We start from the raw sequence: 27,660 nt of genomic DNA on the forward strand, positions 1-27,660 counted from the left end.
GCCTTTCCTTTTAACAACACTTAGTAAACGTTTGGGAACTGAGGAGACACATTTTTTAAGCTTCTCAGGTGGAATTCTTTCCCATTCTTGCTTGATGTACAGCTTAAGTTGTTCAACAGTCCAGGGGTCTCTGTTGTGGTATTTTAGGCTTCATAATGCTCCACACATTTTCAATGGGGGACAGGTCTGGACTACAGGCAGGCCAGTCTAGTACCCGCACTCTTTTGCTATGAAGCCACGTTGATGTGACACGTGGCTTGGCATTATCTTGCTGAAATAAGCACGGGCGTCCATGGTAACGTTGCTTGGATGGCAACATATGTTGCTCCAAAACCTGTATGTGCCTTTCAGCATTAATGGCGTCTTCACAGATGTGTAAGTTACCCATGTCTTTGGCACTAATGCACCCCCATACCATCACAGATGCTGGCTTTTCAACTTTGCGCTTATAACAATACGGATGGTTCTTTTCCTCTTTGGTCCGTAGGACCAAAGGTCCACTTTGTATCAGTCCATCTTAGATGAGCTCAGGCCCAGCGATGCCGACGGCGTTTTTGGGTGTTGTTGATAAACGGTTTTCGCCTTGCATAGGAGAGTTTTAACTTGCACTTACAGATGTAGCAACCAACTGTAGTTACTGACAGTGGGTTTCTGAAGTGTTCCTGAGCCCATGTGGTGATATCCTTTACACGCTGATGTCGCTTGTTAATGCAGTACAGCCTGAGGGATCAAAGGTCACGGGCTTAGCTGCTTACGTGCAGTGATTTCTCCAGATTCTCTGAACCCTTTGATGATATTACAGACCGTAGATGGTGAAATCCCTAAATTCCTTGCAATAGCTGGTTGAGAAAGGTTTTTCTTAGACTGTTCAACAATTTGCTCACGCATTTGTTGACAAAGTGGTGACCCTCGCCCCATCCTTGTTTGTGAATGACTGAGCATTTCATAGAATCTACTTTTATACCCAATCATGGCACCCACCTGTTCCCAATTTGCCTGTTCACCTGTGGGATGTTCCAAATAAGTGTTTGATGAGCATTCCTCAACTTTATCAGTATTTATTGCCACCTTTCCCATCTTCTTTGTCACTTCTTTGTGTTGCTGGCATCAAATTCTAAAGTTAATGATTATTTGCAAAAAAAAAAATGTTTATCAGTTTGAACATCAAATATGTTGTCTTTGTAGCATATTCAACTGAATATGGGTTGAAAATGATTTGCAAATCATTGTATTCCGTTTATATTTACATCTAACACAATTTCCCAACTCATATGGAAACGGGGTTTGTATTTTCATCATTGTATTAGCCTCCTGTGTGTTGCAAATTAGCACATGTGCTAAAACACTCAAACAATACATCTTGTTTGTCCAATGAAATTGTGATGTACACATCAAATAAACAATAAATTGGCGTAAAAAATATAATTATCTTCCTCATAACGTGGATGATATTTTTTTGAAGTGTCTTGGAAACCAATTTAACAGAAAAACCAAAATAAATAAGTCCAATACCTCTTTCCCTGGCGATGATGAGCGCTTCACTTGAGTCTAAGGGATCACTGTCTCCGATAGAGTTCTGCGCTATGACCCTGAAGTAGTACTTCCTCCCCGGCAGCAGTCCGGTGACGGTGTACTTGCTGCTGAAGACACACTCAGCCATGGTAAACCACGAAGGAGTGCTGGTATCTCGCTTAAGGATGACGTAATGGGCTCCTTCATTATCCTCGACCAGGTCTGGAGTGTGATCCCACTGTAGGGTCACAGTCCCCGGGACCTCTTCCACCAAGCGGAGGTTCTTTGGGGGCCGAGGAAAGTCTGACAGCAACAGGAGATGTTTTATTGAGAAACACATCACAAAAAAGAAATGGGAAATAAAACAGTCTTGACAAACCTGTAACCCTGACATTGACGTTATAGTGTGCCTCTCCGAAGTCGTTCTTCAGGTGGACACGGTACTCTCCAGAATCACTCCGCTGGGAGGAGGAGAGGAGGAACTGGGAGTGATTGTTGCTTTTGGTGATGACTTCTCTTCCTGTGGTGATGCTGCCATCTTTGAACCAGGTTACAACTGGTGAGGGGGAGGCCTGTGGTGACAAAGCAGGTCAGGACGAGTTTGGACGAGGCGTTCACGTGTAGCTTCCAGAAGCATCTTGCACTGGTTTAATTTATTTTAACTACTTTTTAGAACTCTTTTTATATGTGTGTGAGTATGTTTTACGATTTTACGCTAAAGCAAACAAATGTACTCTTTTTTAGAGGATTAATCAAGTGTATCTAGTAAGTAAGTAAGTAAGTAAGTACATTTTATTGTAGCGCTGTACAAAACATAGGTGAAGTAAAACAACAATTCAATTAAAACAACAGGGTCAACATCATAAAAAGAATACAAAGTAGTTTAAAATTGATAGTTAAAGGGTGCATTAACTAAAAGCTTTACTAAAAAGAGAAATTTTCAAATGTTTCTTAAAAGTGTCAAAACAGTCAAGCTCATGGAGGGACTGGTGCAAGTTGTTCCAGAGTCTGGGAGCTATAGCCTGGAATGCCAGGTCTCCACGGGTTTTAAAACAAGTTTTTGGGATCTTTAGAAGACCCTGGCCTGAAGACCGGAGGCTGCACCCTGAAGAGTAGGGGCATAGTAAGTCAGCGAACAGAACGTAGCCAGACCGTAGCTACTTGTCTTGTACACTGTTCTTGGTTCCCTGGATTTGGACTGTGTGTTTCGTCTCTCCTGGATTCCCTCCTGTCGTTTTGCTGCCTTCCCGGATCTCGACCTCTTGCCTGGACACAGACTCTGACGCTCGCCCTTGCCCTTGACCTTTCGCTTGTCCACAGACCTGGACAACCAGAGCACCTGAGTGCTCCTGAGGGTGGATTGATGTCAATTCCTGTTCCGGTAGCTGAACAAATCGCAAATTTTACTCCAAACATTTAAGTTTAATAATGTAAGGAGGAAGTTTGCAATTAATTTAACAAGTGAATGTCTGGAGTAACTAGCCGGTGCACTGTTACAAAGACGAGATGGCGCCCGAGGCTGATTATAGCGAACTTAAAAAGACAATCGACACTGATCGAGGAAGTTGCTACGATCAAGGAGCAGCAGAAAACTATCATGGCCCTTGTTGTGCAGCTGGATCAGATGAGGGCTGACAATCTGGAGAAAGGTAAGAAAATTGCAATTCTCGAGAACAGAGTTGCTGATATTGAGCAGTACACACGGATCAATGATGTGATCATAACCGGACTTAGCATCAAACCCCGGTCTTACGCACGAGCTGTGACCCCAGCGAATGGAAGGGAGCCGGCGGAGTTGGATGTTATTTCAATGGAGCGACAGGTAGTGGTCTTCATGCAGTCCAAGGACATACAACTGGGCTGTAGCAGCATCGAAGCATGTCACTTTTTGCCCAGGAGAGGAACAAACGACAAGCCGAGCGTAGTGCTGGGATTTGTAAACAGAAAGCACAAGATCGCGTTGCCAAAACAGGGAAGAAAGCTAAAAGGAACAAACGTATACATGTGATGTACTGAGGGGCCCCACCATGCAACGCACGGAATGTCAGGACTAAAATTTTAAACTCAATGCGGAATTTAACTGGAAGCCAATGAAGACTGGATAAAATGGGGGTGATATGGGCTGTTCCGGTCAAAAGTCTGGCAGCTGCATTTTGTACAGTCTGAAGTCTCTTTAGCATTGACTTGTTGAAAAAAGTGAAAAGAGAATTTCAATAGTCAATATGAGATTAAATGAACGTGCAAATGATCATTTCGAGATCCAATTTTGACAACAAATTTCTCACTTTAGAAATATTTATGAGATGATAAAAACTGTTTTTGGTCAATTGACGACAGTGACCCTCCAAAGACATTGACTGATCCAACACAACCCCAAGGTTTCTGAGGCTGCTTTTAACAGATGCACCCAGAGCACCGAGGGAGTTCTTGATCTGGGGGATATTTTTATCGGGAGCAATTATCAGAGTTTCCGTTTTGTTAAAATTCATCTGGAGGAAATTTGAGGACAACCAGTTTTTAATACAAGATATCTATCCATCTATCTATCTATGTATCTATCTATCTATCTATCTATCTATCTATTATTATACGGCTGATGGAGTCTCACAGTGAAGCTCAGCTGAAGACAGAGTGTACTTCCTGCACAAACCACCATCTGACTCTTCATTTTACCCTGAAGATCAAACCTGGGAGCCACTGTGGGATGAAGATCTAAGTCAATAAATCAGGAGGACGAATAGACCGTGACAGAATGTAGTTGTTTTACCAGGTGGAGGCATCGCAAGGACCCCTTCGGACAGTTCAGTGGGCTCCCCCAGCCCTCCTTCGTTCACAGCCCGGATACGAAAGTGGTATTTCATTCGTTCTTGAAGTCCCCCCACTGTGAAGCCGGTGCCAACAATGGGGATCTTTGTAGATTTTGTCCACTCTTTGGCATCTTCAGGGCGGACTTCCAGGATGTAACCTGAGGGTGTGTCCCCCTGCTCTGGAGGTGTCCAGCTCAGAGAGATGGATGTGTTGGTGGAGTCCGAAACAAGCAAGATCTTCACAAAGCTGGGAGCTCCTACAAAACAGTTGTTGTTATTAAAACCCTAAGACAAAGGTAATAAAAAGGAAATGAAGTGTAAAGGACTCACGTATTGGGTCTTTGGCCATTACAGCGTTGGAAATATTGCTGGGACTACCTGACCCTGCCTGGTTTACACTGGTCACTCTGAACTCATATTCCACATCAACTACCAGCCCGTCTACCACAAATTTAGAATCTGGCAATGACAAATTAAACACAAGAATAAAATAACTGACATGATCTGTGTGATACTTTTTGTGTTGTGTTCCTGTGTTTAGTGTTTCTTCCTGTCAAGCGCTCTTAATTTTGTTCCACTTCCTGTTTTATCTTGCAGCGACTTTGCCACTGTTTCTGAGCGCGGTTCTGCACACATCCCCCTGATTAGTGATTAGGGGAATCACTTGCCTTGCATCACTAATCAGGAGGGTTTATCTGCCAGTGGTGGCCTGGCTCAGATGGTGGAGCAGCCGGTCATAAAATTGAGGGTTTTTGGTTCAAATCCTAGCCACTGCTGTTGTGTCCTTGGGTAAGATACTTCACCGACCTTGCTCCCAGTGCCACCCACACTGGTTTATATGTAGCTTAAAAATTGTGTCGATAATTGGTTTCACAATGTAAAGCGCTTTTAGTCTCCAGAGAAAAAGTGCTATGTAAATATAATTAACTTCCCTTCACTGTGTCACCTTCGTTACAACAATAGTTTGTTGTCTATTGTGGATTTGTGTTGTGTGCATTAGCTATTTCTAAGTGCCTTCAGCTTTTGTTCCTGTACTGTCCTTAATTAAAATAACTCCTAACTTGCATGTCACCGAATGTCTCTGCATCCTGGAGTCACGCTGCCAGCAACAATGCAAGCATGTGACAGTAGTAAAATTCATATCACCTACAGGCAGGGCTATTCGACCAAACTGATCGAGAGGCCACATTTCCAGAAAGCTAAGGACCAAGGGGATGCACTTCTCTTTTTGATATTATTGTTATTTTGAGAACCAAAGTCTCTTCTGCAGTTGTTTTTGAGAGTTACACATGCTTCACTGTTGTGCAAAACACGTGTCCACTGCAGAGGATGCTAACTCTCAGATAAGACAGGTAAGATGTCAATGCAAGGATCTGCCATTACTTAAAGAGGAACATTATCACAATTTCAGAAGGGTTAAAACCATTAAAAATCAGTTCCCAGTGGCTTATTTTATTTTTTGAAGTTTTTTTCAAAATGTTACCCATCACGCAATATCCCTAAAAAAAGCTTCAAAGTGCCTGATTTTAACCATCGTTATATACACCCGTCCATTTTCCTGTGACGTCACATAGTGATGCCAACACAAACAAACATGGCGGATAGAACAGCAAGGTATAGCGACATTAGCTCGGATTCAGACTCGGATTTCAGCGGCTTAAGCGAAATTGAAGAAGAAATTGAAGCTATTGAGCCACATCGGTTTGAACCGTATGCAAGCGAAACCGACGAAAACAACACGACAGCCAGCGACACGGGAGAAAGCGAGGACAAATTCGGCGATCGCCTTCTAACCAACGATTGGTATGTGTTTGTTTTTAAGTGTTGTAATGTTTTTAAGCTAAATTATTGGTAAACACACTTTATGTATAATAATTTACATAAAACCGCGAGTAATGAATAAAGTTTTCATCAATTAATATATTCTGTAGACATACCCTCATCCGCTCTCTTTTCCTGAAAGCTGATCTGTCCAGTTTTGGAGTTGATGTCAGCAGGCCAGGGAAGCTAGAGTCGATATTCTTCTCTTGATCATCTTCGGTGGCATAAGGGACGGTAGAAGCGGTGTGAGCTAAGACATCCAGGGGGTTTAGCTCGCTCGTCTGCGGGAACAAACTGTCGCCCTTGCTTGCCGTGCTACCGAGGGCCTTTGTCCCTGAATGGCTCACACACTCCGGCAGATTCAATGGGGGTCTGGCGGCAGATTTCTTTGACTTTATCGTTGGAAATGCATCTGCTTTGAGTGTCGAAGGATATCCACACATTCTTGCCATCTCTGTCGTAGCATAGCTTTTGGCGGTAAAGTGTGCGGAACAAACGACTGACCATTTTCGTCGGCTTTCCCCACACCCTCGTATTTTGAACAAATTTCGTCCAATTTCTTGCCACTTTCGCATCTTTGGGCCACTGGTGCAACTTGAATCCGTCCCTGTTCGTGTTGTTACACCCTCCGACAACACACCGACGAGGCATGATGTCTCCAAGGTACGGAAAACAGTCGAAAAAACGGAAAATAACAGAGCTGATTTGATTCGGTGCTTGTAATGTGTTTGAGAAAATGGCAGATTGCTTCCCGATGTGACGTCACAACGTGACGTCATCGCTCCGAGAGCGAATAATAGAAAGGCGTTTAATTCGGCAAAATTCACCCATTTAGAGTTCGGAAATCGGTTAAAAAAATATATGGTCTTTTTTCTGCAACATCAAGGTATATATTGACGCTTACATAGGTCTGGTGATAATGTTCCCCTTTAAAAACTTAACTTCACCAATTGGAAAATCCTAATTTAGAGGAGTTTGATGACTCAGTGGTCATGAAGTGAGCTTCCTTTTTTACAGCAACCACCCCCAGTTTTTATTTTTTAACCGAAGTCAGACTTGAACTGTTGTGACTCATTGGCCTGAAGCCCAAGTCATGCGATCAAACCCAGTACCCGTGTGAGTTTAGGCTGTCTCCTTGATGCCAGTAAGATAAGCCACCACACAGGGGATCATAATTATTAGGAATTTGCTACACTCTTGACAGAACCAGTTTCGATATTAGACTTGCACCTGTGACACTTTGGTCTGTTTTGTCTTTAAAACTAATGCTCATCCCTTGGTGGGCTGAAATGATCGGCCTGTTGGTTCACAGCAAAACACATGAACTAATATCTCAAATGTAGTAAAGCCACCTCTGACCTCTTCTAGTCGATGCCTGCTGTGGAATATCAAAACCACCACTGTAGGTTTCAAGTCTGACCTGGAATCAGCTCCTTGTTGACCTGCAGCCACATATTGCTCCCCTTCTTTCTTCTCTCCAGGTTGTAGCCAAGAACTGGTGCTCCTCCATCGTGACCCGGCGGGTTCCAGCTCACCGTCATGGCGTCCTTGGTGACATCAGACACTTGAAGCTGGGAGGCCGTGCCTGGAGGCTCTGAGTGGATTTCAGCAAAGGTACTTAGATTTTTTAGAAGCACCCTGGATGTTTTCTTGGTGTAAACAGCTCCCACCTATAGGCTCTCCGGCACACACCTCCTCTGTCCCCAGAGGGTCACTCATTCCCTCCGAGTTGATGGCTCTAATGCGATACTGATAAACTTGCCCCGCCTCCACTGTGTCGTCGCTGAAGACAGTCGAGCTGCTTTGGACTTCCCCCACCCTGGTCCACGACTTCTTACCGGCCTCACGACGTTCCATCACAAAGCTGGTCACCTCCTTACCGCCATTGTCCCTGGGATGCTTCCACTTCATCTTGATGCACTTCCTGGAAAGCTCCAAGAACTCCACTTTGCCTGGAGGAGGTTTAGGGTGGTCTAGAGAAGAAGAAGTCATCTTGAACAAAAGTTAATTGTATGTTGGTGAAATATGAATCATCCCCACCCACCAATCACTTGGAGTTGCAAGTGAGCTGTGGTCGTGCTGCAGTCACTTTTTAGTCGAAGCTGAACTACTCCGCTGTCCTCTCGCACACATCTGTTGGCACAGCAATAAACATTAGTGATCATGAGGCTTGAACATGTCAGAACGTCTGCCACGCACCTGTTGATCACGAGAGTGGTGCTGTCAGAAGTCCGCTCCACCTTCATCCTCTCATCCTCCACCATCTCCACGCCGTCCTTGTACCATGTGACTTTGGGAGGTGGCTTCCCTTTGAAGGGGATCTTAATGGTGGCGGTCTGGCCTGCCTTTACTGTTACTGGTTGGCTCCCCAACATGTCCAACACAGAGGAATCAATCTCTGGAGGATCTAAGACATAGAAATACAGTTTTGCTGGAAGTTACATTTAAAAAAAAAACAACATTTTGGCCAAAATGTTAAATTTTTTACACACAATTATATATGTTGGCCAGAGGGGGAGCACTTTCAATTTTTACACACACTTGTTATTTCATATGTTGACCAGAGGGGGAGCACTTTTAAAACCGACACACAGTCAATTTGAAAAATCCCTCCTTTTTGGGACCACCTTAAGTGTGATAGATTTCACCACCAGGGGTGCAAATGAGATCTCTATTTTTTGTTTTTTGTAATGTGCTTAAGGCCGATGACAAACTTGTGCCGCACTTTGGGCAACCCAGCTGTAGAAGCTAACTGTTAATGGCCACTATAGTCTTAGTACTGTAGTGTATTTGTTCATCCTATGGTCACATACGGGCCGGGGGTTGTCTTACGTCAGCACTGGAAGTCGTAAAATCAGCTGTTCACCTGGCGGGTTTGTTCGGGGATGAATAGGGTCTACTTGTTTTATCATATATTGCTGCCTTTGCAGCAATAAATTATATAATGTTTACTTTTGCATGCACATTAAATCAACATAAAAATCCTGACTTTGGAGCAATGTTCACAGACTCTAGTATTTGGCTCTCTATTAGATGCAATGGTTCGCCGTATTGAGACCATGGCTTCAGTCCTAACTTGTTCACCGGTCCTCATAAGTAATAATTTTATGAGAAAATATTGCAATATTACAGACGCCGAAAGAATATGAGTAATTATTCCCAATTTTATAACAAAAATGTCGAGAAAAAGACTGCTTTTAGTTAATTTTTTGGGGGGTGAATTTTTTGTTTGTAATTGGTTTTTAATCTTCATTATTTACTTCAAGTTATTCCAGTATGTCTCTATATACATATGTATTTTCTTTCTTTTATTCATTTTGGCCAAAGGGGGCACATTTTGATTTCTGAAACACACTTGTTATTACATACGTTGGCCAGAGGGGGAGCACTTAAAATTTTTAGACATACTTGTTATTTCATATGTTGACCAGAAGGGGAGCACTTTTACATTAGATTAGATTAAGATTTATTGGTCCCTGTTGGGGAAATTCATTTTCACTGCCGTACATTTAAACAATAGACATTACACATCACGAACATCCATCCATCCATTTTCTACCGCATATTCCCTTCGGGGTCGCAGGGGGCGCTGGAGCCTATCTCACCTACAATCGGGCGGAAGGCGGCGTACACCCAGGACAAGTCGCCACCTCATCGCAGGGCCAACACAGATAGATAGACAACATTCACACTCACATTCACACACTCGGGCCAATTTAGTGTTGCCAATCAACCTATCCCCAGGTGCATGTCTTGTGGTGGGAGGAAGCCGGAGTACCCGGAGGGAACCCACGCAGTCACGGGGCAGACATGCAAACTCCGCACAGAAAGATCCCGAGGCCGGGATTGAACTCACGACTACTCAGGAGCTTCGTATTGTGAGGCAGACACACTAACCCCTCTGCCACTGTGCTGCCCACATCACGAATAAAAATAACAAAAAGACATCATACATGACCAACACATTTACAGGCTTGTCAGACAGGTCGGCCGGGCCTGCTGTTTCGGGCGGCTATAGCTGCAGGGATAAGGCTTTTAAAAACGACACAGTCAATTTGAAAAATCCTTCCTTTTTTGGACCACCCTAATTTTGATAGATTTCATCACCAGGGGTGCAAATGAGACATTCTCTATTAAATGCAATGGTTTTCCGTATTGGGACCATGATTTTGGTCCTAACTTGTTCACAGGTCCTCATATGGAAGGTTTTTTTCCTTGTTGATGTCTCAAGAAGGGTAGTAATACAAGAACACACACACACACACACACACACACACACACACACACACGCACACACACACACACACACACACACACACACACACACACACACACACACTCACCTGCAACAGTGAGTACAGCTTCACTCTCGACCCCCTTTGCTCTGAAGGTGTACTTGCCCTCATGAGCATCAGTCAATCCTGAGAAGATCAACTTGTGGACAGCTCCTTGTTTGACCACTTGAACGCCCCCCTGCCCTGTAATCTGTCCAACATCACACATTATTTGGGAAGTCTGTTCTCAGTCATTCAGGTTGAATACATTTCACCTTTCACCTAAAAGCTTTGTCGGTTCTAATTCTTAAGTCTCCTGTATACAGTATGACTGTATCGACCTCGGGGCGGTCACTATAAAGAAGTTGTTGATTTTGTCCAGTGTGGCTGCTGAACAACTGCAATGCCTGACAAAGCAACTCATGAAGGTGACAATCTGAGGACATGCATTGTAAAGGATTTCATCGTAAGGCCGCAGGAAAATACTGGAAAATAATTGTATTATTTTCACAGTGACTTTTTCAGTAATTTATTGTGAAAAATCTTCACAGCAATTTACTGGAACTGCAGTTTGAATGTCATTAAAACAGTTAGCTCCATCTTTTGACACTTCTTCCACCTCCGTCCTTGCACGCTACACCGCTACAACAAAGATGACGGGGAGAAGACGCTGCCGAAGGTGAGCCACGTAAATAAGACCGTCCACAAAACGGCGCGTCCGGAAGCGACTGTCAGAAAGCGGCTTGAAGATGATCTGTAAAACATAATCTATGCAACACTTTGACCAAAGAACCACCATTATGTCTTGTCTTGGTTTTTTCTGTCTTGTGATTTGCATGTTTTAGTTTGAAAAGTAACTCTCCTCTTGTTTCAGGTCACTTGCCCTTCCTTTTGTGTCATCAGTCTGACGTCATCCCTGTTCCCTGATTGTTTCCACCTGTTCCCTATTACCCTCATGTGTCTTATAAGCCCACTCCTCCCTTTGTTCTGTGCCAGATTGTCTCGTTTATTCGTGCTCTCTAGCATCTATGCCCATGTCCATGCCTTGCCTTACCTTGCCTCGTCTCGTGAATATGTTCCTTGATCCTGACTCCCTTCATTGCTATTTTGAGATTTCCTTTCTTCCTCCTCAGCAGAGTGATTTTTTCTTATTTAGTTTATTCAGCCGAAGTGGTGAGTTATCAGTTATTTTGTATTCTTTCCTCAAATTTTTGAGTGACAATTTTTGTTAAACTTTATTAGATTAGATAGTGTAGAATTTTTCATAGCTGTTTCTTCCTCCTGTTGGAGCGTTTTTTGTTAATACATTTTATAGCATATACGGCGCCAATTATAGTTCCTCTTTGCTTTTGTGTTTTCCTCCGTTCGGAGTGATTTTCGGTTGTTCCTATTTTTTGGAACCTTTTTCGCAGATTAGTTTTTTGGTTAATACATATATTGTAATTCCTTGACTTTGGAGGTGAAAGGAAGCTGTCAAAATAAAAGCCTGTCAAAGTTCCCTACTCTGCATCTGAGTCCTATCCTTTTTACCAAGCTTGACACATTACATGTTATGTAGACCACAAGGAAGTGTTTTATATTTAGAAAAACATAGTAATAATATGACTCCTTTTATGCGCCCTATAATCCGGTGCGCCTTATATATGAATTTTTTTTTTTTTTTTTAAATAGACCATTTATTGGCAGTGCGCCTTACAATCCGGTGCGCCCTCTGGTCCGGAAAATACGGCATGTAAAAATATGACGCAATAATAATGAGGCAATTAAACATTTCATATTCGTATACTGTACTGTATATGGATGATTACAAGGCCCTCAGAGAAAACGAGTTTGACTCCCCTGAGTTACATCTTGGCCTGGAAAACGTTGACGACCCCTGATTTAAAAAATAATACACTCATTTTATCTGTCGAATACAGCGAGGGCCAATAAAAAACTATCCCTAGGTTGCACTTTGGACATTAATGTAATTTTTAAAAATCAAGTCTCATCTTGTACCTCCTGTCCATCTTTCAGCCACACTCCATCCACCTTCTCGTCATCCAGGACCACACAGAGCTCCGCAGGGCTCCCTGTAGGACACTGAAGGTCTGACATCCCACTCTTAACCGAAGCGAAGCGCTCTGCCAGCGTGACAAAACATAATGGATCCAAGAATGAAAAGTCATTTCATAGCTGAAGTGTGGGTTTGGCAACAAGGCTGACAGATAATAGTACCTTCCACGCCGAGTCTGGCCGAGGTGACGTATTCCTGCGAGTCGTTGTCCTGAGTGCAGACCACGGTGTATTCTCCCTCATCTGTTTGTTCACACTCCTCAATGACGACCTCTGCCCTCTTTCCCTCGCGCATAAAGGTGTAACGTCGGCTGGCTGTGATGTCACTCCCGTCCTTTAGCCAGCGCACGTGCACGTCCTTGGAGCTCATCTCACACTCCAGTCGGGCCTTGCCTTTCTCCTGTGCACGCACGTTCTTCAAGGGGCTGGTGAAGGCGATGGGAATCCCTGGAGAGAAAAAAAATCCCAGACAATTTCCAAACATCTCGCTGAGGGGTCTCATACAGAAAAACTACATTGCTTCTGGAAAATATCCACATTTTGTTATGTTTTACAGCCTTATTCCAAAATGGAATAAAGTAATTTTTGTCCTCAAAATTCTACACACATACCATATTGTCAATGTGAAAAGTTTTTTTTCCATCAAAATGTGCATATTTATTAAAAATATTAAATCACATGTACATAAGCATTGACAGCCTTTGCTATAAAACTTTGTTGATGCACCTTTGGCAGAAATTACTGTTAGGGCTCCAGCACCTGCCGCCACACAGTCGTCTGTGCGCTCCTCTTAGCGCGCCTCCGGACACACCTGAAGTTGATGAGAGCACCAGGTCCTTCTTAAGCCAGCGTGTCCTGCGTTCCAGTGCCAGAACATAGCTACTTGTACATGTACAGTAAGCCCTACACGTCTCTAGCTCTCCTTGCATATGTGCTTCCTCGCTGTCCGTGTTTCCCCTCCTCTATGCTTATTGTGCTTGTCCTGTGTCGTTATCCCGCAGCTCCTCTTCGTTCCCTGGTTTTTGAGCTGTGTCTCGTCTCCCCGGACTCCCCTCTGGAGTTCTTGCTGCCTCCCTGGATCTCGACCTCTCACCTGCCCCCGGGCTACGACGCCTCGCTCAAGCCCTTGACCTCTTGCCTGCCCATGGACCTCCAAGCCTGCCTTGCCCTCTCTGGACTTCCACAGCTTCCACGACAAGCCCCTTCAACACCTCCCGGTAACACTCACCACGTACTCGCTTCACATAGACACACACCACATATTTGGGTTAATTACACACGTCACCTACTTGTGCTTAATAAAACGCTGCAAGCTAAACGACGTCCCTGCCTCAGTGCCGTCTCCTTCTCCGCTGTACCGTTGCAATTACAGCTTCAAGTCTTTTTAAATACGATGCCACAAGCTTGGCACACCTGTCTTTGGGCAGCTTCGCCCATTCCTTTTTGCAGCACCTCTCAAGCTCCATCAGGTTGGATGGGAAGCATTTGGTTTTCATCCAGGTGGGTAAAGTGTCTTGCCCAAGGACATAACAGCAGTGACCAAGATGGCTGAAGCGGGAATTGAACCTGGAACCCTCAAGTTGCTGGCACGGCCGCTCTACCAACGGAGCCACGCCTGAATTGATACTGTACTAATACTTTGTACCTGGGAATCGGTATCCAAACGTACCAATTTTGGTGCTATCTATCTTGTCTGTTCATGTGTTAATAAGTGTTCATTTCTTTGATAACACAATATATTCTTTGGCATTTAACAATTAGCTGATAGTAACGGTGCTGTGCAGTTGTTATATCTTGTTGTCTTACACTTTTGAATCTCATTTGCAAGTATTACATATTAGACTTTACATGCAGTTGCAATTCCAAGACGTTAGATGGCAGTAAATGGTAAATGGTAAATTAGTTATACTTGTATAGCGCTTTTCTACCTTCAAGGTACTCAAAGCGCTTTGACAATATTTCCACATTCACCCATTCACACACACATTCACACACTGTACGCGGGAGCTGCCATGCAAGGCCCTAACCACGACCCATCAGGAGCAAGGGTGAAGTGTCTTGCTCAAGGACACAACAGACGTGACGAGGTTGGGGATTGAACCAGGAACCCTCAGGTTGTTGGCACGGCCACTCTCCCAACTGCGCCACGTAGTGTAAAGGCTACGGTGTGTCGGCTAAGCCATATAGTAGTCTTTATCATTGGGCTGAATGTGGCAGTATTGTATTTTGTTGTGCCCTACAAAGTGTTTATACCGTAAGTATTGTACTTATTACACACCAGCTGTTTGATTGTAACGTCTGCCTTAGTTGTAGTTTTCATTACCAAATTTGGAGGTGTTAAAATTGCCATGTAAAAATGCTAATGCTAATCAGTAGCATGTTTATGGCAAAAACAATTATTGATTAGCATTAAGCTAGCACATTTTGATAAGTGGTCAGGTATTGAAATATGGCACCGTTTAATTTTTACTTGATCCGGTACCATTGGCACTCAGTCTGTGCCTTTACAGGTACCGGATGTGTTACCCATTCTTATACTGTAGGTGGCAAGGCAAATCGGTGTAATATCTGATAGTATATCTCATGAATAATTAATTCATTTATCCAACACGCCGAGGGCCAGGGAAAACAAGATGTTGGTTAAAAATTGACCAATAAACCAAATTTCAAGCTAAAAATGTAAACCGAACGACATGATGCACATTGTTATTGTACCCTCATTATGTACTGAGAGAGAACAAGAAAGGCAGTGAGTAATTAAAGGGGAACATTATCACAATTTCAGAAGGGTTAAAACCATTAAAAATCAGTTCCCAGTGGCTTATATTATTTTTCGAAGTTTTCTTCGAAATTGTACCCATCACGCAATATCCCTAAAAAAAGCTTCAAAGTGCCTGATTTTAACCATCGTTATATACACCCGTCCATTTTCCTGTGACGTCACATAGTGATACGATACAAACAAACATGGCGGATAGAACAGCAAGGAATAGTGACATTACCTCGGAATCAGACTTGGATTTCAGCGGCTTAAGCGATTCAACAGATTACGCATGTATTGAAACGGATGGTTGTAGTGTGGAGGCAGGTAGCGAAAACGAAATTGAAGAAGAAACTGAAGCTATTGAGCCATATCGGTTTGAAGCGTATGCAAGCGAAACCGACGAAAACGACACGACAGCCAGCGACACGGGAGAAAGCGAGGACGAATTCGGCAATCGCCTTCTAACCAACGATTGGTATGTGTTTGTTTGGCATTAAAGGAAACTAACAACTATGAACTAGGTTTACAGCATATGAAATACATTTGGCAACAACATGCACTTTGAGAGTGCAGACAGCCCAGTTTTCATCAATTAATATATTCTGTAGACATACCCTCATCCGCTCGCAGATTTCTTTGACTTTATCGTTGGAAATGCATCTGCTTTGAGTGTCGCAGGATATCCACACATTCTTGCAATCTCTGTCGTAGCATAGCTTTCGTCGGTAAAGTGTGCGGAACAAACGTCCAATTTCTTGCCAGTTTCGCATCTTTGGGCCACTGGTGCAACTTGAATCCGTCCCTGTTCGTGTTGTTACACCTTCCGACAACACACCGACGAGGCATGATGTCTCCAAGGTACGGAAAACAGTCGAAAAAACAGAGCTGATTTGACTCGGTGTTTGAGAAAATGGCGGATTGCTTCCCGATGTGACGCGTCATCGCTCCGAGAGCGAACAATAGAAAGGCGTTTAATTCGCCAAAATTCACCCATTTAGAGTTCGGAAATTGGTTAAAAAAATATATGGTCTTTTTTCTGCAACATCAAGGTATATATTGACGCTTACATAGGTCTGGTGATAATGTTCCCCTTTAACCTAACCTTAATCCTTGATCTACTCATCCTTTAGTCCCAAAGAACATGTATTCTACAGTATGTGTAATATTTATATCACTCAGATTTCACTTTTACTGATTTCTTTACACTCCGATAAATTATTGAGAATCATGATGAGCTTCATTTGGAAGGCAAAAGATTCAATTTTCTCAAGATACTGAAGACCAAAGGATGGAGCAGCTTATGTTCCATTGATTCTGCATCCTCGTGATTGAAAAGTGTTATTTATAATAAAGTGTACTCTCCATACTCTCAATGAATAGTGGCACAGTGGCAGAGATGTCCCCGATGCTGATGGTGTAGTCTCCGGTGTCGCTGACTTTCACATCTTTAATCTTCAAGGTGTAGGTCAGACCATCTTCAGACAGCGACACATCAAACTTTTCATCCCTTTTGACCTCCTTTCCTTTCACCTTCAACCACACACATAATCATATGTCAATATATTGTCTGCAAGCTGGGGAATGTTCAATGTTTGAAACTTTACATGTGACTTAAGTTACTGAGCACGCTACTCATAAACTACTAACCATCCAGATCAGAGGAGCATTGGTCTTCTTGGAGAGACGCACCTCAAACACAGCAGTCTGGCGCTCTCTCACTTTTTCGGGCTTGAACTCAGACAGGAATTTCAGAGGTTCATCTGACAGAAACAAATGTAAAAAAAAAAAATTGCTACACTGGTTTTAGTAGGGTGGCAGTAGCTCAGCCCACAGTCATGGCTCGGTCAACCCTTGTGCAGCCCTAAGGCCCAAAATGGGCATTACATGCGTTCCTTATGTCAGTGTTTTTCAACCACTGTGCCGTGACACCCTAGTGTGCCGTGAGATACAGTCTGGTGTGCCGTGGAAGATTATCTAATTTCACCTATTTGGGTTAAAAACATTTTTTGCAAACCAGTAAATATAGTCTGCAAATTACGTGTGGTTTTTGAGTGTCGGTGCTGTCTAGAGCTTGGCAGAGTAACCGTGTAATGCTCTTCCATATCAGTAGGTGGCAGCCGGTAGCTAATTGCTTTGTAGATGTCGGAAACAGCGGGAGGCAGTGTGGAGCAGTGACGTGCGGTCACTGGAAAATCATCATGGAAAGAAAAAAAATGTAAAAAGAAAAAAAATTAATTAAATTGTTATATGTATTCAGTGATTATACTATAAAGTTATTTTCCATTTAACTTCACCAGTTTTAGATAATTTTTATTCAAAATGACTGAATTTTCACATTTGCTGTTCAAATACTGAGAAGAGACGGTGCGGTGATCAGCAGCCAGTTGAGGCACGTCACTGATTTGTGCCTCAACATGGATTGCGGACTTGGCTAACTGCTGGCCTGCTGTGTAGTGAGACCGTATTGCTATATGAACTATATTATACATTTCCATAGTTTAGTTAGCTGATTTATATAATGTACAGTGTATTTTGTCAACAACTGTATGTGTGTAACGTATTTCTTGTGCTGAGCAATCATAAAACTGCTGCGAAGACGCACTGGCTGAGGCTCCCAGTAATCCCGCCTCCTGGTGCCGGTTAATGCACCCCCGCCGCAGAATGCACCCCCCGACGGGAGCGCCACACCAACCAAAGCCCACACCCAAACCCTCCACGTGCAAGACCGAATCCACCCAAAAAAAGTCACTTAACAAGAGGCCAAAAAGTGCAAAAACAACAATGCTCGCGCCGGAGGAGCCGTGAACGACTGCAGGGACACAACATTAGGTACACCTGCAGACTGCAGCACGGATTTCATATTTCATTCATTCACAACTCCTCCAACACGAACACCACTGTTCCCGCACTTATAAGTAAAGGTAAGACCATAATAACGTTTTTTTAATTAAATGTGCTTTTTTGTGTGCTACAGTTTGTATGTGTAAAGTTAAAGTTAAGTTAAAGTACCAATGATTGTAACACACACTAGGTGTGGTGAAATTTGTCCTCTGCATTTGACCCATCCCCTTGATCACCCCTTGGGAGGTGAGGGGAGCAGTGGGGAGCAGTGGGCAGCAGCGGCGCCGCGCCCGGGAATCATTTTTGGTGATTTAACCCCCAATTCCAACCCGTGATGCTGAGTGCCAAGCAGGGAAGAATGCTGGTATGAGCTTTTAAACATAACCCGTTAACTGCTGCCAATCAAATGGTGAATAAGATACTCTTTAGGGTTTATATGTTTGTAAATCTGACTGTGATGAAGTCAGTGCCTCACCAGCCATGAACCTCACCGCACGTCACTGGTGTGGAGGTAAAAAGGTGTCTAATTCTTAAACCAAAAATAAACAAAAGGTGAGTGCCCCTAAGAAAAGGCATTGAAGCTTAGGGAAGGCTATGCAGAACGAAACTAAAACTGAACTGGCTACAAAGTAAACAAAAACAGAATGCTGGACGACAGCAAAGACTTACTGTGGAGCAAGTACTTACTGTGGAGCAAAGACCGCGTCCACAATGTACATCCGAACATGACATGACAATCAAAAATGTCCCCACAAAGAAGGATAAAAACAACTGAAGTATTATTGATTGCTAAAACAAAGTAGATGCGGGAAATATCGCTCAAAGGAAGACATGAAACTGCGACAGGAAAATACCAACAAAAAAGAAGAAGCCACCAATATAAGAGCGTGAGACAAGAACTAAAACACTACACACAGGAAAACAGCAAAAAACTCCAAATAAGTCATGGCGTGATGTGACAGGTCGTGACATTAGACCTACTTTGAGACAAGAGCTATATTGATGCATGCTTGGTTATGCTTTACTGTCAATTGAGTTTCGTTTTTTAATGATTTCTGCTGGTGGTGTGCCTCCCGAATCTTTTCAACGCAAAAAAATGTGCCTTGGCTCAAAAAAGGTTGAAAAACACTGCCTTATGTGATATGATTGTTCAGTTTGAATGTTAACGGTCTGAAATTTCGGCAGAGTTTTTTGTTTGTATAAAATTGCCTTGTGTTTTTGATTACGTCGTTGTTAAAATAGGAAGCGTAATTCTCAGAGCGTGAATGAGTTAAACTGTCATTAGGATACGATAGGATAGACTTTTATTTACCTTACAATGGGGACATTATGTGGTTGCAGTCAAAAAGTCCACAGAACGTATTAGAAGTTGAACAAAAGTTACAAAATAATAATATAACAATACATTTAATTTCATAGCCCTTTTCAGGAAACTCAAGGTCGCTTTAAAACAATATAAAATACAATAAAACCAAGGCATAAAAAATAAACAACCCAATAGAATAAAAAATAGGGCAAGGGTATTTGGTGAGTTAGACGGAGTAGGCAGACCGGAACAGGTGTGTTTTGAGTTTAGATTTGAAGGTGGGCAGAGAGTCGCAGTTATGGAGGTCAGGTGGTAGATTGTTCCAGAGCGACTGAAGGCTCTGCCCCCCCATAGTGATGAGGCAGGCAGGGGGCACAGAGAGGTGGATAGAGGAGGAGGATCTGAAGGAACGAGTGGGGATGGTGACCTGCAGGAGATCAGACAGGTATGGTGGGGCGAGTTTGTGGATGGCCATGAAGGTGTACAGAATGAGTACAAAAGTGCCACCCACTCATTGCGCAATCTCAAAGAGGTTTAGACCGAAAGGTAAAAAACACAAGGGGAACATTTAAGTACACAAACATACATATACACATACTGTACATATACAAGTACATATACGTTGTTGCCCCACGGGAAACTGGGTAAGACATGGCACACTGAAAAAGCTTAACCTATTGTTACTATAACAATCTACAAGGTTAATATAGTTGGCTTCTCTTTCTTCCCCTCCATTTATCTGCTTTCTTTTGTATTTCAAGTTATCATTACATATATGTATTATTGCATTTGAAACAATTGTATTGTTGATAATAGAGGTAATTATTGTTATTATTCATAATCAATAGTGCTATTTCTATTGGTATTTGCATTGGTCCATTTGTAGTGTAATAATGCTCATTGTCATTTCTGTATTATTATTTATTTCACTAACTGTTTCTTTGCTATCACTTTTACTATCATATTTGTACCTATCCTATTTGCTGATGTTGTTCTATTGTTGTTGTTGTTGTTATTGTTATTGTTGTGTTTGCTGTTGTTGTTGTCTCTCTGTCTTATCGCCTCTTGTCCAGAAAATTTCCCCCTATGTCTTCTTTTTTTCTCTCTTTCTATCCCCTCCTGCTCCGGCCCGGCTGCACCAAATAATAATATAAATCCATTTAATAAAGTCAAATACAAATAAGGCAACAAGAGAAGTATCCCACACTTCTCTTTTGTAAAGTAAATGTGTACAGTAAATATGGGCATCTATATCAAGAATATGATTTGCCTGAGTACCATATTTTTCGGAGTATAAGTCGCTCCGGAGTATAAGTCGCACCGGCCGAAAATGCATAATAAAGAAGGAAAAAAACATATATAAGTTGCACTGGAGTATAAGTTGCATTTTTGGGGGAAATGTATTTGATAAAACCCAACACCAAGAATAGACATTTGAAAGGCAAATTAAAATAAATAAAGAATAGTGAACAACAGGCTGAATAAGTGTACGTTGTATGACGCATAAATAACCAACTGAGAACGTGCCTGGTATGTTAACGTAACATATTATGGTAAGAGTCATTCAAATAACTATAACATATAGAACATGCTATACGTTTACCAAACAATCTGTCACTCCTAATCGCTAAATCCCATGAAATCTTATACGTCTAGTCTCTTACGTGAATGAGCTAAATAATATTTTTTGATATTTTACGGTAATGTGTTAATAATTTCACACATAAGTCGCTCCTGAGTATAAGTCGCACCAACGGCCAAACTATGAAAAAAACTGGGACTTGTACTCCAAAAAATACGGTAGCTGGACAGGACAAAAAAAAACAAAAAACAGAACACAGAGTGTCTATGTAAAAGAGCACCAAGCTTATGTAACCAGCTGCCACTTCAGCTGTGCCATGTTTACATGCAGCAACAAAAGTAAAATGCAATGAAAAACTAAAAATTAAAAGAAAAAAAAATACATACTGCAATTAAACTGCTGAAATGCTATGAAAATGATCTTGGGCAGATACAGATAACATGGCAGATGAATTATTGACCTATTCAATGCTGGAATTAGCCAACCCACAAGAGCCTCCATGGAAATGCCCCCCTCTACCTCAAAGAACTGCTCACCCCCAAATCCTCCACACGACACCTCCGCTCCGGACAGGCTAACCTCCTCCAACCTCCGAGGACAAAGCTCCGAACTATGGTAGACCGGGCTTTCTGCTCCGCCGCTCCCAATCTGTGGAATGCTCTCCCTGACCACCTGAGGGCAATACAGACTGTGGATGCTTTTAAAAAAGGCAAAAAAAAAACCTTATTTTTAAAAAATCATTTTTTTTAGATATATGTGTGCTAGTTGTAGCTATTAGGCTGTTCTAATTTTTATTTTATTGTACTTTTTTTTTTACTTGTTGGGGGCAGCTATTTGTGGTTCTAGCTTTGTTGTTGTTTTAAATGCACTGTAGCACTTTGAGGTTGTTTGTTCAATGTAAAGTGCTTTTACAAATAAAATCTATTATTATTATTATTATTAACCTAAAATATTCCAGTCTGTAACTTTTTTGTTCTGTTAATTTTGACAAAAAGGCCATAAAACGTAAAATTAATAAATTGATCTGAAGGTGTTAAAAGATTTCAAGACTTAAAAGTAAAACAATATATAGACATTAATTGCTGACTTATGACATTTTATTATTAGTGGATCCCTTTCGGATTCTAAGAGTGTGTGTAGTCAATCTTAAGCTTGCACAAGGGTTAATTAAATGCTTGGGCTTTGGAACCGGTCATGGTTCAAGTCCTAGTGTGGACAAGAAAAAAAATGTAAACCAGTTTTGTCTGCTTCCAAAAAAATGACTGATGTCACAATGACAAAAAAGTTACGATGATGTGAATGACTTGCCTATGACTTTAAGTTTTGCTGACTGTCTCTTATCTCCAACCTGCAGGCTGTAGGTGCCCTTGTCACCCAGGCCCACGTTTGAAATGCACAGCATGTGCTTGGTTCCTATCTGTTTTATCTCATATTTGCCATGAGAGTACTGGAGGCGCAGCAATTCTGGGCCCTGAGAACAAAAATGCCAGTGATGGAATGTTCAAGTTAAAAGTATGACATCACCCAAACAGACCAGAAACCACTGCATCCTTATGTTTGGATCTTCCAGTTCCAGAACGGTTTCAAACACGACGTTGCTGCCTGCTTTGGCAGTGATGTCCTCCAGGGGGTTAAGCACACGAACCACCTGGGAAACATGTTTCAAATACAATTATTAGAATCATTTCTGCATAAACTGTCTTTTTATGTGAAATGTGTTCTATTTCAAACTTTTCGTTTTCATTTCTGCTGGTGCATCAAGGGCCCTGTTCTTGCGCTAAAGTGTTTTTTTACGCATTTGAAGCTATGCATGTTTTTCTTATTCGCATTCTCCCATCCGGCCTGTGGACACACCCACGCCACAAGTGCTTAAGTCGTAAATGAAATCGGGTTCATTATTAATGAGGCAGAATTTACCATGAAGCAATTTTTTGGGGCTTTTTGAAAATTTTGCATCAAAGGATTTTCTTAGCATTTGTGTTAGATAAAACTTTTAATTTGAAAAGACCGTATCCATCCAGGCAGTGCTTGTCATGTGTATGTGTGTTGTCATTGTGTTCTAGTGTGTGTATGCACGCTACAACAGCTTCTTCTTCCTGGCTGGATGTGAATAATAATATGGAGATGAAGACTTATTATAACCACACTGATGTTGTATGAAATGTTGAGAGTTTTGTTTAGTACAAATGTTTGTGAAGCTATGACAAATTAGAGGGTCTTGCCTGGCCAACTGTGTGTGTGGGTCTGTTTTAACGGCTTGAGTGGTGGAGCATAACAGTTTGATATTAACTGTCAAAAATAAATGGGATCAATTGATAGACACTACAATATAAGGGTGTCAAAAAAAAATCGATTTCGAATTAATTGTGATTCTTATTTGTAACAATTCTTAATCGATTCAAAAAAATCAAATATCGATTTAAAAAATATATATGTATATTTTAAACCTGTCCTGTCCAGCCACTCAAGCAGATCATATTGTTGATGTAGATGTTACGGTGGGGTCGCATGTTAATGTGCGGATCATTTCCCCAAGATGCAGACGGAACTCCGGAGGCAGTGTGCAGGTAGGACAATGATATATTTTCCATAAAATCAGACAGGAAAACAAACCAAAATAGAACAAGCGTGCCGATAGCGCGGGAAGCTATGAAAAAGCTAACGGGAAAGCTTAGTATAGAAACAAGACGAAGGAATCACCAATCGTAACTTGTTGTGTAAAGCAAACAAAACAGTCAGACCAAGTGTGGCGAAAGGCAGGTATAAATAGCTCTCTGATTTGTGCCCGGGAGCAGGTGAACATCCCAGACATTAATCAGAGGCAGGTGAAAATAATCAGCACCCATGGCAACCAAGAAACACAAACCCTGGGGTGCTGAAAACAGAACTAAGGGAGTCTTAAACTAAACAAAACATGATCCGGGCAACGGATCATCACAGTAGATGCCCATTTCCGCTTTACATATTTACTTTAGAAAAAATAAGTGTGGGATAGTTCTCTTGTTGCCTTATTTGTATTTGACTTTATTAAATGTTTGGGTAAAATTCTATTTAACAAAACCAGTTTCGATTTTAAGTAATACAGAAATTTATCAGCGCTGTTTATCTATTTTTTGGAGGAATGTAGTCAAATATAGAACTGGCACCCAATGTTATTAAAAAATATTGATTTTGAATCAAGAATCATTTTGAATCAAGAATTGAATCGTATGGTGCTCAAAATTCACAGCCTTACTACACTATATATGTGTTTGCCGTTTAATAGTCACATAGTTCAATGATCAAGATCCAGATGAAATCGTTTTTGCGTCTGCTTTCGCTGTGGTCGCACTCAAGAGACAACGATGTGAATTCTGATTTCGATAGTTAATTCAGAGTGGCCTTATGGTCATTTTATCCTCTTCTCAAAAGATGTTTCCAGGTGTCTCAATTGAAGCGATGAGAATATATTTGGTACTTTTCTCGAATCGGTGACAAAGGGCAGCCTTGGCGGAGTCCAACCCTCACTGGAAACGTGTCCGACTTACTGCCGGCAATGCGGACCAAGCTCTGACACTGATAATACAGGGAGCGGACCGCCAAAATCAGACAGTCCGATACCCCATACTCTCTGAGCACTCTCCACAGGACTTCCCGAGGGACACAGTCGAATGCCTTCTCCAAGTCCACAAAGCACATGTAGACTGGTTGGGCAAACTCCCGTCACCGATTCTGTTCATAACTTTTATGGACAGAATTTCTAGGCGCAGTCAAGGCGTTGAGAGGATCCGGTTTGGTGGCTGCAGGATTAGGTCTCTGCTTTTTGCAGATGATGTGGTCCTGATGGCTTCATCTGGCCAGGATCTTCAGCTCTCACTGGATCGGTTTGCAGCTGAGTGTGAAGCGACTGGGATGAGAATCAGCACCTCCAAGTCCGAGTCCATGGTTCTCGCCCGGAAAAGGGTGGAGTGCCATCTCCGGGTTGCGGAGGAGACCCTGCCCCAAGTGGAGGAGTTCAAGTACCTCGGAATCTTGTTCACGAGTGAGGGAAGAGTGGATCGTGAGATTGACAGGCGGATCGGTGCGGCGTCTTCAGTAATGCGGACGCTGTATCGATCCGTTGTGGTAAAGAGCTGAGCCGGAAGGCAAAGCTCTCAATTTACCTATCGATCTACGTTCCCATCCTCACCTATGGTCATGAGCTTTGGGTTATGACCAAAAGGACAAGATCACGGGTACAAGCGGCCGTAATGAGTTTCCTCCGCCGGGTGGCGGGGCTCTCCCTTAGAGATAGGGTGAGAAGCTCTGTCATCCGAGGGGAGCTCAAAGTAAAGCCGCTGCTCCTCCACATCGAGAGGAGCCAGATGAGGTGGTTCGGGCATCTGGTCAGGATGCCACCCGATCGCCTCCCTAGGGAGGTGTTTAGGGCACGTCCGACCGGTAGGAGGCCACAGGGAAGACCCAGGACACATTGGGAAGACTATGTCTCCCGGCTGGTCTGGGAACGCCTCGGGATCCCCCTGGAAGAGTTAGACGAAGTGGCTGGGGAGAGGAAAGTCCGGGCTTCCCTGCTTAGGCTGCTCCTCCCGCGACCCGACCTCGGATAAGCGGAAGAAGATGGATGGATGGATGGACTTTTCTCGAAGTTTATTATTCAATTTTGTTAAGTACGGTCTACATTGCATCCAAACTTCAAGTGCAACATAATGTATTACCTTTCACGGGCGCTGGACTTATTCCAGTTTCAAAGGCGCATAAGTACAAGTACTTAGTCGATAAGAGAATACGCAAAAGGCCAGATTAGACAGGGAACACCCACATTTGCGGGTTGTTCCACCCATAGTGCAAATCTTGGATGAAGGCGGACAGGGACAGTCTGAAGTTGAGGGGAAGAATACTGCATGGCCACTTGAGCACATGGGAGAATGGGGCCCACAATGAACAAGTCTATGAAACATGTATCAAGTCTATGGCACACCTCCACTTCCACTTTCTTCTTCATCTCCTTCAGCCTCTTCAGGATTCCCCTGAAGTCGGTGAAGCCATACTCTGCACAGATCCTCTCATAGTCCTTCTTCTCAGCACCAGACAAGATCTTCAGCATCTCCTCTTCTGTTGGAGGCTTCTTCTCCTCTCTCTTCTCCACACTGCTACATAAGAGGAAAGGAATTGGGGAGGATGATCTCCCCACACACTTTATTAGGCCCAACAAATTCAAAGGGATCCAGAAATATTTGTTTAAAAGTTGGATTATTATTATTGTGGTAGAACTGCACTGCCTGGGGACGTTCAGTATTATTGTCTTGAACGATACACAAGCCTCCAGCTAGGTGGCAGCAATGCTCAAACTAATCATCAGGCTGCTTGTTCAACCCACTAGAAGTACACATGAACACTGACAGAGCTGATGGAGGAGAATAACGGAGACATTTCTGAATTGGAAATAAATGGATGAGGCATCAGAAGCAAGGAAAACAAGTTTAGTGGCTTAAGAGTGACCAAACTTAAAGGGGATCTATTATACAAAACCAAATTTTTTATGTATTGGTACCTCTTTTTGTGTATTTGGGATCTGCATAAGTACAGAAAATTTGAAATCAAACCATGGAGGAATGGTGGAGACATTTGTATAAAAAAAACAATCTTGAGTTCTTTCATAAGTTTGGAATTTGAGTTGAGTTGAGTTGAGTTTGTTTTTATTTGGAACATGCAAGCATACAACATGATACATCACAATTTCCAGTTTCTCTATTCAACATGTTCGATAAGGAGCAGGAAGAAGCAGAGCTTATTTAATTTGACCCCTTTTCCTTTACATAGCAGTTGCTAAAACTTTTGTTCACTTCCTGTTCTCAATTTATTCACAATATACTCCATAAGTAATAACAATAAAATAAATAAATAAACAATAATTAGTGAAGTAAGTTATATTTCATATGGTGAGACAAGTAATTAATGGATGGATGAGATAAATTCAGAATGTTAATCATGGTTATTCTTCTTTGTACTTTGTAAACACTAAGTTTGGAGAGTTTCTTGAGGTGGATTAAATTAGTACATTGTTTGATTTCTTTGCTTAATTCATTCCATAATTTAATTCCACATACTGATATACTGAAGGTCTTAAGTGTTGTACGTGCATACAAATGTTTTAAATGAAATTTTTCTCTAAGATTATATTGCCCAACTTGTGACATTTTTCCCAATTGTGACCATATATGGTAAAAATGTACCCAAAGTGCTTTGCACGAGTCCGCCACTGTAGCCCGACGTTGTAGTCAATAAGGTTCCTTATTTTTCTCTATCCTCTTGTTGTGGGACAGACCGGCTCGTACATATACATGCATTCTGCGCTGTTGCCATTTGTAATACAAAATAGCGTATAGTTTGAACTTATATCTGTCAGTAGACTAAATACGCGGTAAAAACTACAACATGGCTGACAAGGAGAAGTCGAAGTGGAAGCACCTAAGTAATAGGATCCGACCAAAACATCTGGTCTTACTCGCTAGCATTAGCCCTCAGGTTGCTGGCATGGCCGCTCTACCAACCGAGCCACACCGTCCCCAGGTCCCCAGGTAAATGTTGTGCATTGCTATTACATTACTTCATAAAACTACTGCAGTTGTTAGTAGATTCAATTGTATTCTTTTTATACATTAGTTATTATCTAAAAGTTTACTTTTCTTTTCAAAAGGTATGTTACATATTACAATTGT

General features: G+C 42.3%; 1 protein-coding gene across 1 annotated transcript in view; it reads right to left on the minus strand.

Moving 5' to 3' along the window:
• Positions 1-27,660, minus strand: part of LOC133612141 (immunoglobulin superfamily member 22-like) — a 50,555-nt gene that overhangs the window by 10,146 nt on the left and 12,749 nt on the right. Inside the window, exons 6-22 of the mRNA XM_061969308.2 lie at positions 25,920-26,091; positions 22,497-22,610; positions 22,271-22,433; positions 16,881-16,993; positions 16,601-16,763; positions 12,632-12,916; positions 12,413-12,537; positions 10,484-10,625; positions 8,340-8,547; positions 8,185-8,273; positions 7,811-8,113; positions 7,561-7,734; positions 4,650-4,778; positions 4,280-4,576; positions 4,121-4,209; positions 1,892-2,084; positions 1,513-1,815 (exon numbers count right to left, since the gene is read on the minus strand). Coding sequence (XP_061825292.1) covers positions 1,513-1,815; positions 1,892-2,084; positions 4,121-4,209; positions 4,280-4,576; positions 4,650-4,778; positions 7,561-7,734; positions 7,811-8,113; positions 8,185-8,273; positions 8,340-8,547; positions 10,484-10,625; positions 12,413-12,537; positions 12,632-12,916; positions 16,601-16,763; positions 16,881-16,993; positions 22,271-22,433; positions 22,497-22,610; positions 25,920-26,091 — 3,062 coding nt within the window. The remainder of the gene's footprint in view (positions 1-1,512; positions 1,816-1,891; positions 2,085-4,120; positions 4,210-4,279; positions 4,577-4,649; positions 4,779-7,560; positions 7,735-7,810; positions 8,114-8,184; positions 8,274-8,339; positions 8,548-10,483; positions 10,626-12,412; positions 12,538-12,631; positions 12,917-16,600; positions 16,764-16,880; positions 16,994-22,270; positions 22,434-22,496; positions 22,611-25,919; positions 26,092-27,660) is intronic.

The sequence above is a fragment of the Nerophis lumbriciformis genome, linkage group LG10 (genome assembly GCF_033978685.3).
Source record: "Nerophis lumbriciformis linkage group LG10, RoL_Nlum_v2.1, whole genome shotgun sequence".
Lineage (NCBI taxonomy): Eukaryota > Metazoa > Chordata > Actinopteri > Syngnathiformes > Syngnathidae > Nerophis > Nerophis lumbriciformis.